This window comes from Salvelinus fontinalis, chromosome 6 (assembly GCF_029448725.1).
Source record: "Salvelinus fontinalis isolate EN_2023a chromosome 6, ASM2944872v1, whole genome shotgun sequence".
Taxonomy (NCBI): domain Eukaryota; kingdom Metazoa; phylum Chordata; class Actinopteri; order Salmoniformes; family Salmonidae; genus Salvelinus; species Salvelinus fontinalis.
The window spans coordinates 26,637,883-26,656,944 of record NC_074670.1 but is presented as its reverse complement, the minus strand read 5'-3'; the positions used below and the strand labels follow the sequence as shown (position 1 = coordinate 26,656,944).

At 45.6% G+C, this 19,062-nt stretch overlaps 1 protein-coding gene across 13 annotated transcripts in view; it reads right to left on the bottom strand.

Annotated features, from left to right (window-relative positions):
• The window catches only part of LOC129857490 (ras/Rap GTPase-activating protein SynGAP-like), a 110,559-nt gene that overhangs the window by 30,187 nt on the left and 61,310 nt on the right, over positions 1-19,062 (bottom strand). For 8 of the 13 annotated variants that reach the window (XR_008759909.1, XM_055925809.1, XM_055925802.1 and 5 more), the window contains 14 exons: positions 17,408-17,502; positions 15,816-15,937; positions 10,161-10,314; positions 9,480-9,578; positions 7,462-7,701; positions 6,875-7,204; positions 5,050-5,194; positions 4,784-4,928; positions 4,345-4,581; positions 3,862-4,078; positions 3,369-3,577; positions 2,847-3,060; positions 1,911-2,507; positions 1,280-1,738 (listed from right to left, as the gene is read on the bottom strand). Coding sequence is in view for 12 of the 13 variants with exons in the window: in XM_055925809.1 (XP_055781784.1) it covers positions 1,280-1,738; positions 1,911-2,507; positions 2,847-3,060; positions 3,369-3,577; positions 3,862-4,078; positions 4,345-4,581; positions 4,784-4,928; positions 5,050-5,194; positions 6,875-7,204; positions 7,462-7,701; positions 9,480-9,578; positions 10,161-10,314; positions 15,816-15,937; positions 17,408-17,502 (3,263 nt within the window). In the remaining variant the exon portion in view is untranslated. The remainder of the gene's footprint in view (positions 1-1,279; positions 1,739-1,910; positions 2,508-2,846; positions 3,061-3,368; positions 3,578-3,861; positions 4,079-4,344; positions 4,582-4,783; positions 4,929-5,049; positions 5,195-6,874; positions 7,205-7,461; positions 7,702-9,479; positions 9,579-10,160; positions 10,315-15,815; positions 15,938-17,407; positions 17,503-19,062) is intronic. The other 5 variants (XM_055925799.1, XM_055925801.1, XM_055925798.1 and 2 more) reach the window with 5 other exon arrangements.

Here is a 19,062-nt window from a genome sequence, read left to right as displayed (position 1 = left end):
GCCTATCAGAAGCTTCTAAAGCCATGACATAATTTTCTGGAATTGTCCAAGCTGTTTAAAGGCACAGTCAACTTAGTGTATGTAAACTTCTGACCCACTGGAATTGTGATACAGTGAATTATAAGTGAAATTATCTATCTGTAAACAATTGTTGGAAAAATTCCTTGTGTCATGCACAAAGTAGATGTCCTAACCGACTTGCCAAAACTATAGTTTGTTAACAAGAAATTTGTGGAGTGGTTGAAAAACGAGTTTGATGACTCCAACCTAAGTGTATGTAAACTTCCATAATCGAACCCACAAATGCTGATGCTCCAGATACTCAACTAGTCTAAATAAGGCCAGTTTTATTGCTTCCTTAATTAGAACAACAGTTTTCAGCTGTGCTAACATAATTGCAAAAGGGTTTCCTAATGATCAATTAGCCTTTTAAAATGATAAACTTGGATTAGCTAACACAACGTGCCATTGGAACACAGGACTGATGGTTGCTAATAATGGGCCTCTGTACGCCTATGTAGATATTCCATTAAAAATCAGTCGTTTCGAGCTACAACAGTAATTTACAACATTAACAATGTCTACACTCTATTTAGGATCAATTTGATGTTATTTTAAATGGACAAAAAAATGTAATTTTCTTTCCAAAACAAGGACATTTCTAAGTTACCCCAAAATGTTGAATAAAAAAAAATGGTGCTGGAATAGTTGAGGTAGCTCCTGTTTTCTTTGCGTCTTGTGGTAACTTTCCGTGGTTCTAAATCAATAGTTATTTAGTGGTCCGAAAATGTTGGAAACATTAACTTGATCATGCAACTGTTTGTTACATGCAATATGCTTTGTGGACTTCGCCAGGTGTGGTTGAATTTATTCTACCACTGTGTCTTCTTATTAACTAGGCCTTAGGCCTATATATCAGGGTCGCAAGGCATATGAACTAACAGGTTATAGAGCAAACAAAGCAATTATCACAACACATAAGTTGTAATATGGCTTTTTCTTCGGACTTCCCCAGTGATTTTACCCACGCACCACTACTGTGTACTACATGAGGGGGTGACCCTTGGCCCTATTTAATCGTACAGGTCACTGGGACTCTGGGGTTGGTTAGAAACAACTGTGCAAGAGATAGCATGGTTGAACTGTAATTGAGAGGTGTGTTGGAATTGTTATATAATGCTCTTTTCAGAGTGAGAGGAACTAACAGTGACAGCTATGAGTTTGTTGTCAGATTTAAGGGTAGATTGAATTACACAATAGAGTACAGTAGCCTGCATACCTGTTTGCTGATGGAAGGTTTAAGCAGGTGCTGTTGCTGTGGTTGTTGCTGTTGCTGTTGCTGTTGCTGTTGCTGCGATTGCTGTATGGTCGTTGTAGTGCCTCCCGGTGGCCCCTGGGGGCCCTGGCTCTCCCTGACAGAGCTCTGCTGGTGGGGCAGTCCAGGGGCTGTGTTGTCTTTGACCGACAGCTGTTGCCGCGGTGCCTGTTGCCGACCTCCGTAGCCCGACTCTGGCGATAGGTTGGCACTGGGCGGTCGTGTCTTAGCGGATGGTGTGGGAGCAGCAGCCGCACTGACAGACAGCTGATGGGAGGTCTGTGATTTGACGCGTTGAGCGGAAGGCGGGGCGATGGAGCTCTGGCGTGCGGGCTGGACTGTGGAGGGGGGTGTGGCCAGGGAGGAGTGGGAGGTACCAGTCTGAGAGGCCATGCCCATCTGCTGTTGCTGTTGAAGATTATCCTAACAAGGACAATTAGAGAACACCAAGTTTCAGATGTTTACATTATGCTAATCCTATTAATGTAGGCTACAAACAATTAAATTATTATCATGTAGGAGAGACAAAAAGGCTAATTTGCACAAAAGTAGAACATGATTGTAAACACATTCTTGACCTTAAATTAATCCATACCTGCCCATGCATGGATAGTTGCCGCCGTGCGTAATCAGCCCTGCTGTAGTCGTCGCTATAGCTGTGTGAGTGGATAATGGCTGGCTGCCCCAGGTGCCCTGCCCCGGTCCTTAGGGTGGACAGGTCCTCGCTGCGGGAGAACCCCCCGTGGGCGAACTGGGGGATGTAGGCCTGGTGCGAGCCACCGGGGTCAGGCTCCGGGGCCAGGAGCAGGGGCGGCGGGAGATGGGCCCTGCTGTGCTGGTGGTGAAGGTGGGGTCCATCTGCAGTGCCGGTGGCCAGGTGAAACAGGGGGTTCTGGAAGGAGAGCGGGTATCTCAGGGCGGCGGCCTGCTGCTGCTGCTGCTGGGACAGCGAGTCGGTGGTGGTGCCCATCTGGCTCAACTGGCTCAGCCGGAGGCCCCCTGACATGCTGGATCCCCCCGAGCCGGCCGAGTGGCGGCCCCCGGCCCGGAGCTGGCCGCTCAGGCCCGAGCCCAGGCCTCCTCCACCCTGGCTGCTGAGCCCTCCGAAGCTGCCCATGCCGGTGATGGAGGCCTGGGAGGAGTTGAGCATGGCCACCGACTGCAGGTTAGACACGCTGTTCATTGTGGAGTCCTGGAGGTCCATCATAGATATACACTTTATTGACACTGAGCACCTAGACTAGATTGATATAGCTAACACCCTTGTGTGCCCATTTCTAAAGTGCCAATAAGTTGATTAAGTGTTTTATCTATTGAGGGGGGTGGTTGTATACCTGAATTGCATGTCCCATGACTTACCACTAAGGTACATGCATCATTTTCCTATGAGCGCACAGCTGCCATACTATCCTGCAGTCGTCTGCCAGACTTGGCTACCACATGGAAAGGAGATGTGCAGTTTACATAGTTTCCTGTAGAACATGGCTCCTAACATATCTTAATGCTATCAAAACTCTAGAATTCAACTAACCTTGTGGTCTGGCTCGGTGATATCAGAGCTACTGGTGCAGTAGGCAGGGCTGGATCGGGCCAAGGGAGGGCGGGTTACATAGAAAACGTCTTTGGAGGCTCGATGTGGGTGATCGCGCTCTTGGAAACTCAGCTGAGCATGAGCACGAGACGGCATGACCCCCCCACCGGACACACCAGATGTAGGGGAAGGCAAGCGAGTGATATCTATGGAGCTGAAGAAAGGCAACAACACATGGCAACAGATTGGAGAAGACGATGACAAGGTTATAGGTGTATTATAAGTTTGGCACAAAAGGCACAACCCAATTACAGCCTTATGGCGGGAAAGGCAAAACTTTAACAAACGTACCAACCAACCATCCTCCTAGGGCTGGTTTCCCCAACACAGATAAAACATAATCCTAGACAAAAAAGTATGTTCAACGGAAATTCTCCATTCAAAATGCTTTTTTGTCCAGGACTATACTTAACCTGTTTCCAGGAAATAGGCCCATAGGATTAAATAAAGCCAGGGCACTACCTGTTGAGATCCTTCATCATGAGATTCTGGAACTCCGAGGAGACTCCCCTGTGGAAGCTGGGTCGTGACAGCAGCCTCTCCGTCTGTCTCTCATGGACTCTATCTGTCTGGTTCTGTTGGCTGGGCTGCCTCTGCAGGTGGGGGTTACGCAGGGCCATGCTGATGTCATTCAAGAGGCGGGGCAAGGGACCCAGTTTGATAATAGCATCCTGTGGGTTAGGGTTAGAAGACTGACATGAATACAAGTTAGCAATGACAATAGGAAAAGCATTCAAATGGTTACATTTTTCAAGTATCTTATCCTTGAAAATTGCAAGTATACTTAATCATTCCATTCATTCTACTGACTCATACTTTCAGATTACTGGTGTGTCAAGACCATATATAGTTATTTTATTGTACTGATTCCTAATTGGACTCAATCATTATTGAATAACATCACATTGGTTATCTATTGGTCATATATTGTAGAGGTTATATTGTTAATATTTACCCTGATCCTCCCTACCTTGCTGAGCTGGGCCATGACCTCCCAGAGGAGGCTGTGCAGTATGGACAGCTCCCTGCCCAGGTCGATGTAGCCCTCGAAGCCCCCCGCGTTGCTCACACTGTCCAGGTTGGAGATCTCATAGAGGAACTGTTGCATGGAGCCCCACTCCATCTCTAAGAACTCATTCATGAAGCACATGTACTCCTCTTTCATACCAAATCTGAGGGAGTGTGAAAGAGAGAGAGAAGAAGAAGAGTCAAAATGCTGTATACTCAGAGAGATTACATCATTGGCTGGTTTCCCGGACACAGAATTAGCCCAACCCTGGATTAATAACTAATAAGCACTTTCAATGGAGAATCTACATTGAGCACGCTTTCTAGTCCAGGATTAGGCTTAATCTGTGTCCTGGAAAAATACTCAAAATATTACAAAAGTTTTAGCATAAGCATAACATTATAAGTTGTAGTGAATGAATGAGCTGACTTGGAGAAGTTGGCCAGGTTCTGCACCACTTTGGAGATGAGGGTGAGCGTGCGTGACGTCTGCTCGTCTGGGTACTCCTGGGTCAGGTTGAACAGGGAGGGAGACATGACGGCCGGACACAGGAAGCGCAGGAAAAGGGAGCCGCTGATTAGGCGGTCTGCGATGTCCTCCCTCCCCCTCTCCGCACAGCGCACCCTCCACGAGGCAAACACCTCTTTCAGCTCTCGAGGAAACACACTGCAGAGAGACACAAATATTCAGTGTGTTATTATCATTTGATAGGATATTCTGCTTTAGTCAGGCAGTGTATCCCAACTACTGAATACAAATCTGGTGTTCAACAATCAAAATTCTGTAAATAAGTCTTTGGGTGCTGTAGCCCAGGAGTAATCCTGATTGAATGAAATAAAGAGTAAGCACTCATATGTCATCTACTGACCAATGGGAGTTGACGATTTTACAGAGTGCCAGTTCGCAGCACATGCGGAGATTGGCTTGGTGATCTGGAAGGACAGAGGGTGGTGTCCTCATGGGGTCCACCTCGCAGTTCTCTTCTGATTCGTACAGCGCCCTTATGAACTCCCCTGAAACAAACACAATATCACTGACCATTAGGCAAACACAGAAAGATAATGAATATATCACAGCAAGAACAGTTCAACAACATGTATTGAGTGATTAATGAGAAGCATTCGAAGGCCACACCTATTGCATCTTTGAGGTACTTATGTCCAATCAGCTTGAGGTACTCTTCTATGGCTTTGGTGGCCAGAGTGTTCTCTCTGAAGATAAGGTGTTCTCGGTCAGTGAATCTATCTACTTCACACATCGCCATGTCCGAAAGAAAATCCTGGGAAAAAACAAAACGTCAACATAGCATAGACTTTCTTTTTAAAACATTCAATTATAATATATTGGGTACTCTTTTGGCTTATGGTTTGGTAAGAAAACCAAGAAGTAGTCAAACTAATGTTCATTTTGTAGTTCATAGTGCCTTAAAGATAGAATCCGCAGGTTGTGGGCGCCCCACTTCTTCTGTTGTGTTTTCACTTTGAACGAAAACAAGGGGATTGAGCCCTGAGCCGCCTTGGGCTGGCCTTCTGGGCAAGGTGTGTCTTCGCACTAAATCCTGTCTACTCGAACGACCCTGCTACCATGCTCCTGAGCTGGAGAGGAAGTGAAAGTCACTTGCAAGCTACAGCCCCCAGAAACAAATACAGAGCAGACGAAGCCAACAAGCTAGCTAACTTGTTTGCAGATAAACTGTCCTGGTAGCAGGGTCAGCATTTTCAGAAATTGTAGACAGAAACAAGCATCATTCTCAGTTCTTGTATCTGAATCAACTCGACCCCAAAAGAGAAAAATAAGCACGAAAAAGACTGCTCATGACCAATCCAGAAACCGGATAAACATTGGAATTAATTTTGAAAGGTGGAAGAGTGGTGCCGAAATGGCCACCATCCTCATGAACAGGTAGGTAGGTGTTGGGTTGCGTTTTTAGCCGGTGTTTTTTAGCTACATTAGCTGCTAACCTTAGTGTGTTCAATGTTCAAGCTTGCTAACATGGCTACATAGCTAGCTAGCCGACATCTTTTGTATTTGGACTGTTTTGTTTTGTTGTACTCAAAGAATCTAATGATAACTAGCTACATCATGTATACACTGCATAAACCACACTAGATGCCCAATGCCTTTATTTCAACTAGCTAAAGCTAGATATGCAGATTGTTGACATGATAGTGTGTTTGGTATGTAGATGATAATGCTAGCTAGCTAGATGGTTGACAGAATTTTCAATCTAGGACCACCCAAACAATGCATCATCTAGCTATACATTCGGTACAATGACATCACACAAACATTTATTTCTCAGGTGGAGACAGTCTGATTTCGAAGGGAACCTGAGGTTGTGGTTGTGGAAAAATCCAAAAGAGAGGTAAAAAAAAATGCTATGGAATGTTTTGTTATGTTTTGTGATTCAATAATAATTTGATTGGTAATTGACCAATGGAAGCGATGTTTGCCTGTTCAGCACATTTCCTACATAGCATGGCATTGAGCCCTACCATGAAGTGCCCAACTTCAAGGACTGAATGAATATCCAGTGTAGCCAGTAAAGTAAACAATGGCTGGTCTGCATGACATATTGGTAGAACATGGGCCATCAAGTAATAGGATGGTTACATTAGCATGACACATGTTACACTGGTTACACCGCAACACAGCATCCTATGTATTTAAAGAATACGGTTATGACACTGATCTTTTTTGGCAGTAATGCCCCCCCCCCATTTAGCAGTTGTAGTCAACAGAGCAGGGTGATTTGAGGTGGTTGACTTAATATAAGGTGCATACATTCTCACTATAATGTACTCAAGTTCCATCAATATTATGTTATCAAATCAAAAACAGCATGTATCTGGTATATACACAGGATACAGTGAGGTAGGTGTATACAGGAATATGACCTTGCATTGTACCGTGTACTACTGAAGTAACAACTTGTTTAATGTATCATGCCAATATTTACCTTTGCTTTCCCCGTGCTCTGTAGTATGTGGACCAGCGCACAGGCCACCTCTTCTTTACTCTTCACGCTCAGTAGAGGCTCCAGCACCGCACACAAAGTCCGGTAGTTATTGGTAACATACTCAGCAAACTCCTTGTACAGCTCCATGGGCAGGATGCTCATGGTCTGGTAACGAGACTTGAGGCGTAGGGAGGCATTGATGATCTTGCCCCCTGCTTGCCCCTTGGCCAGGACGCTAGGCTGGATGACCGGGTACCACTGCTCCACAAACTGTCGGCCCGTGATGCTGGAGATAGGGATACTGACCAGTCCCAGGTATGTGCTCTTTTCCTGATAGAGGAGGGGAAATAAGGCATAAATCAGAGAAACTTAATGTGGGACTTTGTGGTCAAGAGTTATGGGGCCTGTGCCTTTAAGAAAGAGGAGAAAAAGAGGATAGTAATGAAACTAAAGTATATTTATTCGTCTTAATCATTGGGCAAGCTGCTGTCATGAAACCCCAGCAGTGATTTAACCAGCCTGCAAAAAATGTAATTTTAACCAGTTTCATCCCGTTTAGCACACTGGTGAGAGAGTTGTCCCTTCACCTTGCGTCTCTTCTTGTCAGTCTCCTTGTAGAGATGAAGGCGTAGGTTGCGGACGGCTGGCAAGTTGTTGAACTCAAAGTGCTCACCCCAGAACACGGTGTCAGTCCGGGGCTTGCTGGTGGTGCGTGCGTAAAGCATGTCGTCCAGACAAAGTTCGCAGTAGTAGCGCTTCTTGGCGGGAAGCTCCCGCGCCTCGATGATCCAGAGTTTCAGCACGTTGTCCACCCTCCGACTGTTGTCCTGAAGAGGGGCAAAGAGAGGGTGGCAAAAGGACAAGGCAGAACAGGGAGGAAAGAAAACCAAAGGGAAAAAGACCAAAGAGAAAAAGAAAGCCAAAGGGAGAGGGAGGGTTGAGTGGGTTAAGAACAGTGGTGTAAAGTACTTAAGTAAAAATACTTTAAAGTACTACTTAAGTAGTTTTTTTGGGGTATCTGTACTTCACTATTTATATTTAACTTCACTACATTCCAAAATAAAATAATGTACTTTTTACTACATTTTCCCTGACACCCAAAAGTACTCGTGACATTTTGACATGAAAATGGTCCAATTCACACACTTATTAAGAGAACATCCCTGGTCATCCCTACAGCCTCTGTTCTGGCGGACTTACTAAACACAAATGCTTTGTTTGTAAATTACGTCTGAGTGTTGGAGCGTGCCCCTGGCTATTCGTCAATAAAAAAATACAATTGTGCCATCAAGATTGCTTAATATAAAGAATTTGAAATGGTTTATACTTTTACTTTTGATACTTAAGTATATTTTAGCAATTTAATTTTGATACTTAAGTATATTTAAAACTAAATACTTTTAGACTTTTACTCAAGTCGTATTTTACTGGGTGGCTTTCACTTTTACTTGAGTCATTTTATATTAAGTTATCTTTACTTTTACTCATGTATGACTATTCAGTACCTTTTCCACCACTGGTTAAGAACAGTCTAAGAACAATATGCACACATACGGATGGAGATAAATGAGATACCACATATGTACTGGAGGCATGAGAGACAGAAAGTGGACGTGTGATTGGTAATGTTGCAGCAGAGAGCTGCATCTTCTGAACATGTTTACAAAGAGCCAACTATGTCTGAAATCCCCCCATGGGAGGAGAGCGTGCTGTGCAGATTGCACAGAGTGATGTTCTAGTCAGGGGTCAGTCATTTTAACTAGTCTGAAATGCCACTGGATCACTCAGCCCCGGCTTAGCTCAGCTCTTAATACCGAATTTAGATTGCTAAGTACATCACCAATTTTCCAAAGTTGTTACTTCTTAAGTACTCCATTGGTATGCCGCCTGACAATAAATGTGGACGTCCGCCGATACAACCCTTTCAACCGTTCATCAGGAATTTTAGTAGGAAGAAGAATCAAGAGCGTCTGTCTACCCAGGGATGGTTGACGAAACTTAATGAACATCCTGGTCTCTATCGACATCGCACCTCGTCTTATCTCTCCCATCATTTATCTGGTTGGAGATTCATGAGGGTGCAGAGGATATTTCGGAGCCCCGTGTCGAGTCCTTGGAGCCCCGTGATTCAGCCAGGAACCCTGCAGTCACAGCATCTGGATGAGTCAATCCACTCGGGCTGATGTTTCCTCTCGGTTTACCTTAATAACTGCAGCTCCCTTGCTGCCATCAAGAGCAGTTATCTGTCTCGCGTAATGTCTCTTTTGATAAGAGGGAGGGGGGAAGGGGCCTATTACGCAGACCTAGGAGATCAAGCTGAGCTGAAATTAGAAGATCTGTTTTAATCAGCCGCATCTAAAGTGCTGAGTTTGCGTCTTTTTCGTTCTTTATTTAACTCTGATGATAGTGTAGAAGTGCTGTGTTTTAACATGTACTGTATTTGATGACTATACATTACAGATATAGACAAACAGAGAGCACATGGAGGTTACAGTAAACAAAATGAGGAAATGCTCAGATTGACACAGACATATTGAAGACGGGAGAAGGAGAGAAGCACTGACAGACAGAGAAGTAACTTAATTTCCCGTCCTTGTTTCCCCACCTTGTTGGGTTTGACAGCTCTCTGAAGATTCTCGATCCATTTGTCTCTCTCTGCACCCGAGCGACATGCAAAGCACTTGGTTCCTGAAGCCGTAGTCACCTGAGGTTACCAACGGTAACATCAACAGCCACAACCATTAGCAACTTGGGAGAAGATGACAAGTGGCATAACAACGTCCTTTAATCATAGAGACTTGTGTCATGTACACGTCGGCTATGGGAAAGTGAGCCATGCAGTGAAAGCCGTTTTCACAACAGATTTCTGAGACAAATGAACTTGGGACATGAGCTCATTTCGAGCCGCTTGTTGGCTGTCTTTTTGATATCCTTTCCACAGATAACTACATTTAAAAAAATCACAGCCTTATTCAATAAATCCTTTTATTGATGCCAATGGAGAGACTTCTACCTAACATTAGTAGCATTAGTAACATTAGTAGACAGACTTGGGTTCAAATGCTACTTGAAACCTTTAATATGTGTTCATGTGTTTGCTTTAACCTGCCTGGAGTGGCAGATGGGCAGGATTTGAACTTTATCTTCTTCTATTGGTTCCAGTACACAGAGCTCAATCAAGCCCAGCAAAATGATTTCAAATGATTTCAAAATAGTATTTGAACCCGGGTTTAATTAGTAGCGCTATCTGTGTTCATTGTGTGTGTGTGTGTCGTGTCAGCCTCACCTCGAAACAGTACTCCTGTCCCAGGATGCTGGAGTGGACGGGCTTGATGATGGCATCCTCGTCCAGGGTGAGGTCCAGCGCCTCGGCTGCGCTGCTGGGAGACAGCAAGGACTCATGGGAGTGGGACTCTTTGAAGCTCTGCATCAGGCGCGTTCTGGGTGGGGAACAGAGGCAGAGTGAGTACCATACATTACATTACACCGCATTAAGGATACAGTACACAGCATTCTAAACTGTGGTTATAAAGGGTAACTCTCCCACAGCCAAACAGCCACATATACACTACTGGTCAAAAGTTAAGGAACATGTCATGTCCTAATCTGTTTCACCTGTTCCTGTGATTGTTTCCACCCCCTTCAGGTGTCGCTTATTTTCCCCAGTGTATTTATCCCTATGTTTCCTGTCTCTCTGTGACAGTTCGTCTTGTATGTTTAGTCAAGTCAACCATCGTGTTTTTCCCGTACTCCCTTTTGCTATTCTCTTTTTCTAGTCCTCCTGGTTTTGACCCTTGCCTGTTTCTGGACTCGCCTGCCTGACCATTCTGCCCGCCTTGACCACGAGCCTGTCTGCCACTCTGTACCTCCTGAACTCTGATCTGGTTTTGACCTTTTTGCCTGTCCATGACCATCCTATTGCCTACCCCTTTGGATTATTAAACATTGTAGGACTCCAACCATCTACCTCCTGTGTCTGCATGTGGTTCTCGCCTTGTGCCTTGATAGTCACGTCTACTCCCGCTCCTCCCCTCCGACATTCGACGTCACCCGTATCCTAACCACCGATCCTAGAATCCATCATTACGCACACCTGCAATCAAACATTACGTGCACCTGCACGTCATCATGAGGCATCACTGACTCCAACAATGGAAGCAGCAGGAAAACAGAATATCTCCCAGACGGTCGACAAGCAGTGATACCTTCTACGTCAACACCATGACCAGCTGGCACAAATAGGGACAGCTATGGAAGAGGTTCTTCGCAGTGTGCAACATCTCGAACATACCCGGGAGGCGTTGCTGTCAACTAGCGGAGGATACTCTACAACCAGTCGACCCAGTAAGCCAGGACAACAGCCCATTCCGCAACCAATTCAGGTCAGCGATGACCGTTTGTTCCTCCCGGATAAATTGACGGCACCCCATCTAAATGCCGTGGCTTCCTACTTCAGTGCTCCCTCTACTTTACGCACCAGATGGGAGCCCCCACCACCGAGAGTTCCAAGATTGCCACGGTTATTTCTCTGCTGACTGAGTGGGTGTTGGAATGGGCCACAGCTGTCTGGGAGAGAGAAGGGGAGGAGCGGGAGTAGACGTGACAGTGCCCCCCCCCCCCCCCCCCCCCGACGAGCGGCTGGGGGCTCGGTTCCTCCCATGTAGTGAGTTCTGGGCGTACTCTGCCCGACACTCCTCTACTGGTTTGAGCATCTTCCAGTGTGTTCTGGGTTTTCAGCCGGACCTGGCTCCGTGGATCACGGGCCAGACTGAAGCTCCTGCGCTTGATGAGTGGTTCAGGTGCGCAGAAGTGTGGAGCCCACGTAAGACTCCAGCGTGCCGTCCACCGTCAAAAGGAGCAGGCGATTTTCCCCCCCCCCCCCCCCCCCGTTCGTCTACCTGGAACCTCCCACTCCGCCTGTCCTGCAAGAAGCTGAGCCCCCGGTTTGTTGGGCCATTCAAGGTTCTCCGGAGGGTCAACGAGGTGACGTATAGGTTACAGCTTCCCAGTGACTACCGTATCTGTATCCCCGCCTGGTATGGAAACTGCTTGGCATCCAACCGCAAGGCGCTACAGAGGGCAGTGCGTACGGCCCAGTACATCACTGGGGCCGAGCTCCCTGCCATCCAGGACCTCTATACCAGGCGGTATCAGAGGAAGGCCCTTAAAAATTTCAACGACTCCAGCCACCCAAGTCATAGACTCTTCTCTCTGCTTTCGCACGGCAAGTCTGGAACCAACAGGACCCTAAACAGCTTCTACCCCCATGTCATAATACTGCTAAATAGCTAGTCTGTGTAGCTATTGGTTAACCATTTCACTATCTGCATTGACACTTTTTTTGAATCTCTTATGACTCATCACATGTGCGCTACTGTTACTGTTTATTATCTATCCTGTTACCAAGTCATTTTATCCCTACCTTTATCCTGTACATATCTACCTCAATTCCCTCATACCCCTGCACATCGACTCAGTACTGGTACTCCATGTATATAGCCATGTTATCGTTACTCATGGTGTATTTATTCCTTGTGTTATTATTTTTCAATTTTTTTCCTCTGCATTGTTGGGAAGGGCCTGTAAGTAAGTATTTCACAATAAGGACTACACCTGTTGTTTACGAAGCATGTGACAAATACAATTTGATTTGATTAGGTGGATGATTAAGTCAACAAGGCAACTGGCACCATGTGGCCAAAGAAAATGCAACCACTGTCAATATTTTCCATTTGAATGTCGGTGTACACTTCTTGCACTAAAGGGACTACCCTCTGTTTATAGCTCCCTACAATCTCACTAACAAATCGAACTGTGACAGGCGGAGTGGAATACAATCAGTCATTGAGGGCACAGAGAGCCAGAGATCTTTCATAACGGCAGGCCCAGTGGAGTTTTTCTGAGATACACTTGAGCATATCTGATCCTGAAAAAAATGAGAAACCGCACGCAACCATTCTGCTTTTCATGCCAAAGGAATCCGTCTGTACTCACAAATTCTGTGTTCTGTGAGCTTGAAAAGAGGTCACATCAAAAAACAATGCGACGCTAGTCTCACAACGGGTCTAATTGTCATCTGAAGAAGTCAACACATTAGCATTCAATTAGAGTTTCACTGGATTAGATTAGATTTGAGCATAACCACAATAGTGTTATCGTGATAGTTCTTGGACAACAAAGCTATATTTCTATTGACAGCCATACTGTACATGCATAAGGAACAGATCAACACGTGAATAGAATTGTCCATGACGCTTGCCCGCCATGCCCGCCCACACTGATACATACACACACACACACACACACACACACACACACACACACACACACACACACACACACACACACACACACACACACACACCGATTATGCCACAATGCCACTGAACTGAAGAGGAGACAGATACAGAATGACAGAAAGGGGAATGACAGAGAACACAACACAGAAAAAGCAGAGAAAAGAAAGTAACAGTCTCCCTACTATACTATGATGTCCCTGATGCATCCAGCTCTCTCACATTCTCCCTGTGCCACTGTTTTTGTGGACATTCACTCATAACGTGCATCAGAACATTGAATACTTACAGTGGAGTAGGAAAGAGAGGAAGAGAGAGAGAGAGAGAGAGAGAGAGAGAGAGAGAGAAAAAGATTGTGGAGAGAGAGATGTGGAGAGAGAGATAAAAATAGATCCAAAGAAATGAGTCAGAATGAGAGAAATAAAGGACAGTGGGGGAGGTCGAGAAAGAGAGGGCGAGAGGGAGAGAGAAGGTGAGGGGGAAGACAGTGGGAGAGAGAACCTCTCAGAGGAAATCAAGTTATGTAAACTGAGGGTAATTTAGAGAAGAAGGGAGTGACAGGGTCGATGAGAAAACAGAGGGAGAGACTAAGAGAGATGCAGTTGAAGTCTGAAGTTTACATACACCTGAGCCAAATACATTTAAACTCAGTTTTCACAATTCTTGACATTTAATCCTAGTAAACATTTCCTGTCTTTTAGGTCAGTTAGGATCACCACTTTATTTTAAGAATGTGAAAAGTCAGAATAATAGTAGAGAGAATGATTTATTTCAGCTTGTATTTATTTCATCACATTCCCAGTGGGTCAGAAATTTACATACACTCAATTAGTATTTGGTAGCATTGCCTTTTAAATTGTTTAACTTGGGTCAAATGTTTTGGGTAGCCTTCCACAAGCTTCCCACAATAAGTTGGGTGAATTTTGGCCCATTCCTCCTGACAGAACTGGTGTAACTGAGTCAGGTTTGTTGGCCTCCTTGCTCGCACACGCTTTTTCAGTTCTGCCCACAAATTTTCTATAGGATTGAGGTCAGGGCTTTGTGATGGCCACTCCAATACCTTGACTTTGTTGTCCTTAAGCCATTTTGCCACAACTTTGTAAGAATGCTTGGGGTCATTGTCCATTTGGAAGACCCATTTGCGACCAAGCTTTAACTTCCTGACGGATGTCTTGAGATGTTGCTTCAATATATCCACATCATTCTCCCTACCTCATGATGCCATCTATTTTGTGAAGTGCACCAGTCCCTCCTGCAGCAAAGCACCCCCACAACATGATGCTGCCACCACCGTGCTTCACGGTTGGGATGGTGTTCTTCGGCTTGCAAGCTTCCCCCTTTTCCTCCAAACATAACGATGGACATTATGGCCAAATAGTTATATTTTTCTTTCATCAGACCAGAGGACATTTCTCCAAAAAGTCCCCATGTGCAGATGCAAACCGTAGTCTGGCTTTTTTAATGGCGGTTTTGGAGCAGTGGCTTCTTCCTTGCTGAGCGGCCTTTCAGGTTATGTCGATATAGAACTCGTTTTACTGTGGATATAGATACGTTTGTACCTGTTTCCTCCAGCATCTTCACAAGGTCCTTTGCTGTTGGTCTGAGATTGATTTGCACTTTTCTCATCAAAGTACGTTCATCTCTAGGAGACAGAACGCGTCTCCTTCCTGAACGGTATGACGGCTGCGTGGTCCCATGGTGCTTATACTTGCGTACTATTGTTTGTACAGATGAACGTGGTACCTTCAGGCGTTTGGAAATTGCTCCCAAGGATGAACCAGACTTGTGGATTTCAAAAAAAATAATCTGAGGTGTTGGCTGATATCTTTTGATTTTCCTATGATGTCAAACAAAGAGGCACTGAGTTTGAAGGTAGGCCTTGAAATACATCCACAGGTACACCTCCAATTGACTCAAATTATGTAAATTAGCCTATCAGAAGCTTCTAAAGCCATGACATAATTTTCTGGAATTTTCCAAGCTGTTTAAAGGCACAGTCAACTTAGTGTATGTAAACTTCTGACCCACTGGAATTGTGATACAGTGAAATTATCTGTCTGTAAATAATTGTTGGTAAAGTTACTTGTGTCATGCACAAAGTAGATGTCCTAACCGACTTGCCAAAACTATAGTTGGTTAACAAGAAATTTGTGGAGTGGTTGAAAAACAAGTTTTAATGACTCCAACCTAAGTGTATACAAACTTCCGAGTTCAACTGTATGTCTGTTCTGTGGCCATACGGCTGTCTGATGGCTGCCATGGAGAGGTCAGGACTTTTTTATTAAATCTTCCATTGGTATTCTCCATGTATTAAGCAGTCATAAAAAATGTACTATGTAAAATGGGAGTGCAGCGGCACTGAAAGGGGTGGTTGTGAAACAAACACTTACTGTCAAGGCTTACTGGTTTCATTAAAGCTAGGAGTAATAGTAAAAGCACAGTACATGCCAGATTGTCCTTGAAAGGTATCCAAAATAGGCACAAGAAAGCATCTTTAAGAGTCCCACATACATGTGGACACACAGGTAGGAGTGTACACACACACACACTTAGAAAGACAAGTTAAGTGCCTGCCTGACCTGCTCCGGAACAGAGAGAGCCGGGAACACACGCACACCCTCACAGAATCACACAGAGACTCGTACCTGTCCTGGTCGGCACTGCGGAAGCGGGGGAGGATCATGTGTCGGAAGCTGCTGGTGCGGTCCAGTTTGGGCTGACTCTTAGCCCTCTTGATAGAGCCCTTCAACCTTCTACTGAGGAAACTCTGAACAGGGCAGCCATGGAGAGAGGGAGGAGGAGGTGAAGAATGAGAGGGTGTGAAACAGGGAGGGAGAGAGGGAGGAAGGGGACGCATGAAAGGAGAAAGATCAGAGTTGTAGAGAGGGGGAATAGGGTGAGTAAGGAAAGATCGATATTCCGTGCCCAAAATGGATTGAAAGAAGAACAGAGGACATATGTGATTTAGGGAATGACAGATGCATGAAGGGGGACAGCAACATAAAGATTTATTGCATATTATATCAGTCATACATCCACAATACAGCAGCAGCAGAATAGTGTAGTATCATCTGGTAACCAACAGTGGGTGGTGTTGTGCCATAAATATACCCACAATCCAACAGCATACACTGGACCTCAGTAAAAATAGGAGCTTCATATTGCAGGCAGTTCTGTCCTGTGCTTCCATGCAACCATATTCCCCTGATTTTAATCAGCTGATTTAGTCAGTATATAACACAGGTCTAATCTAACAGGCTGTGTGTTGATACTGTGTCTTTTATACGAAGTGCTGACAGGGAGAACAGGGCTTCAATAGTAGAATGAAAATCAATGAATGATGTCATTCTCCGCAACATGCAGGATAAGGTTCCATACAGCTACTATGCAGCCTTTTCCTCTCAGAGTGGAAGGAGAGACATGCTGCTATTGTATCTGAATAACCTCACAATGCTTTTTATGACAGTCTTACAATACTGAATCGGCTGAGTTCAACCTCTCTCCATGTCTAACGTCCACTCAGATATCAATCTGCACATTACACATCAACATTGAACACTACATTCTGCAAGGAATTGGTCTGAATCGAGACAAACCATTCACTTTTTGTGAGCTTTGTGTCACTGAAGTCTATTTTAAAGAAGTGCCCAAAAAATTTGACTCATTTGCTGACCGTCACAGTAACCGACTGGTAGGACTAGATAAGTCATTCTGGCTTGATTAGCCGGCTTGTCTGACACTTTGAAGCCTCATACAGTCAGAAGAACTGAATCACAGTGGTGGATCACATTTGGCATAGGGAACAGAAAACTCCATAGCATTTGGCAAAGGATGTAACGTGAAGTTTAGAGGGGGTTTCTTCACCACATATAGAGACATCTGAGTCATGTACCTCGATCGGAGGAAGAGGTGCAATATGGCGTCCGGTCACTGGGCTGGAAGCGGCAACCCTCCAGTCCCCCGGCCAATTAGAAGAAGGGGGGGAGTGGGGGAGACTAAGGGACAGGCAGGGGGAGAGGGGCAGTGAGAGAGGGGGAGTACCGACCCCTTTCTTGTAGCGTTGCTGAGGGCAGGAGTGGCCATGGGGGAGGGAGGGGGAGAGAGAGGGTGAAAGGGCGAGGGGGAAGGGAGGGGTTCCACTGGCCCTGCGACAGGTGTGTGGTGGGGAGTGGGAAGGGAGGGAGAGAGAGAGGGAAGGGGGGAGCGAGCGAGGGCGGTAGGAGGGAGGGGTACTCACGGATTGTCGGAAGGGTTGGGGGGGGGCAGTGGGAGGGATCTCCATGCTTGGCTGCTTCACGTTGGCTATGCTCTTCCGCCGGGCGCGAGCGTTCTCTGAGAGAGAGAGGGAAGAAGACAGGTAAGAGAAAGAGAGAGAGAATCCAAAAGACAGGTGAGAGAGAGGGGGCGCGAGAGAGGGCATGAACTTGGCATGTGTGTCAGCGGGGAGACGGGAGCGAAAGAGAGAAGATACACACAGTACAGGCATACGGTCAGGGGAGATCGGAAAAGTGTGAGAAACTGACAAGTAACGTGAAAAAAATAGAAGGTGAAGTGAAGGTAGAGTGTGTATAAAAAAGCAAGGAAGAGAGCAAGGTTAAGGGTGAGAGAAGCAATGCGATGATAATGTCTCATTAACCCTGATCTCCATCATCCCCCACTTCTTCTCTTCCTTCCAGGAAAATTAGGGATGTAGATGGAGAGCTGCATGGGAAGGAAGATGAAAGAGGAGGGCATAGGAGGGGTGAGGTGAGTGAGTTGAAAGGGATGGGTTTTCTGCCTGGCCGTTCGAAGAGGCAAACGTTAACAATCTGCACTGAGTGTGGTGGGGGAGGGGAGAGAGGAGGCAGGGACCAAGGGAGGGGAGCAGGGGGAAGCATTCACAAACAAAGCACCTATTGACCGTCCGTGAGTCAGTCCCTAATGCAGTGAATTAGGCAGTAAGGGAATACACTCTGTACTATCCATGATGGATGGCAGAGGAGACCAGTGGCCGGACAGTAGAGAAGATGGATCACACAAGCCCACTCTAACACTCTGTACTATCCATGATGGATGGCAGAGGAGACCAGTGGCCGGACAGTAGAGAAGATGGATCACACAAGCCCACTCTAACACTCTGTACTATCCATGATGGAAGGCAGAACCCACTGGACACAGATGTCAATTCAACGTCTATTCCACGTTGGTTCAAAGGAATTCCGCTGAAATGACGTGGAAACAACATTCATTCAACCAGTGTGTGCCCAGCGGGAGGAGACCAGTGGCTGGACACGAGAAGATCTGTGAAAGGCAAGGAGAAGATAACTAATGTACGCAGTATCATAGAAAGAAGGGAGCGGGAATGAAAGTGGGAAAGCATCTGAGGCCCGTTCATTTCAGTCTTTCTTTCCCTCCCTATCCCTTTCTCTGCTAGCCTCTTTTGAGATAGATCAATGATAACATCGTCATATTTGAGGCTATAAATATTCTTCCTGTCTCTTATTCTCTCTGTCTATCCCTCTCTCTCTTGTATTCTGTCTTTCTCTTTATCCCACCCTCTCTTCTCCCTCTCTCTTTCATCTGCTCTCTTTCTTTCCCTCCTTCTCTCGCTCTCCCTGGTTCTGCTATCACACAGACACACAAATACTCAGGCATACACACACACTCCTCTCTCCCACGCAGCTATTTTACATAATTCAAAATTGCATTTATCCTCTCCTCTCTCCAGCCTCTCATCGCTCTCTCTTTCCTCTCCTCACTCTTCACGTTTTCCCATGGTCCCGTCTTTCCCCCTTTACTTAATGTATATTGTCTCCTCCATCCTTCTCCTTCATCCTCCTTTCATTTATCTGAATTCCTTCTCTCTATCTGGTCTCTACATTCCCTCTACTTCTCAAAATGTCAATCTTTTCT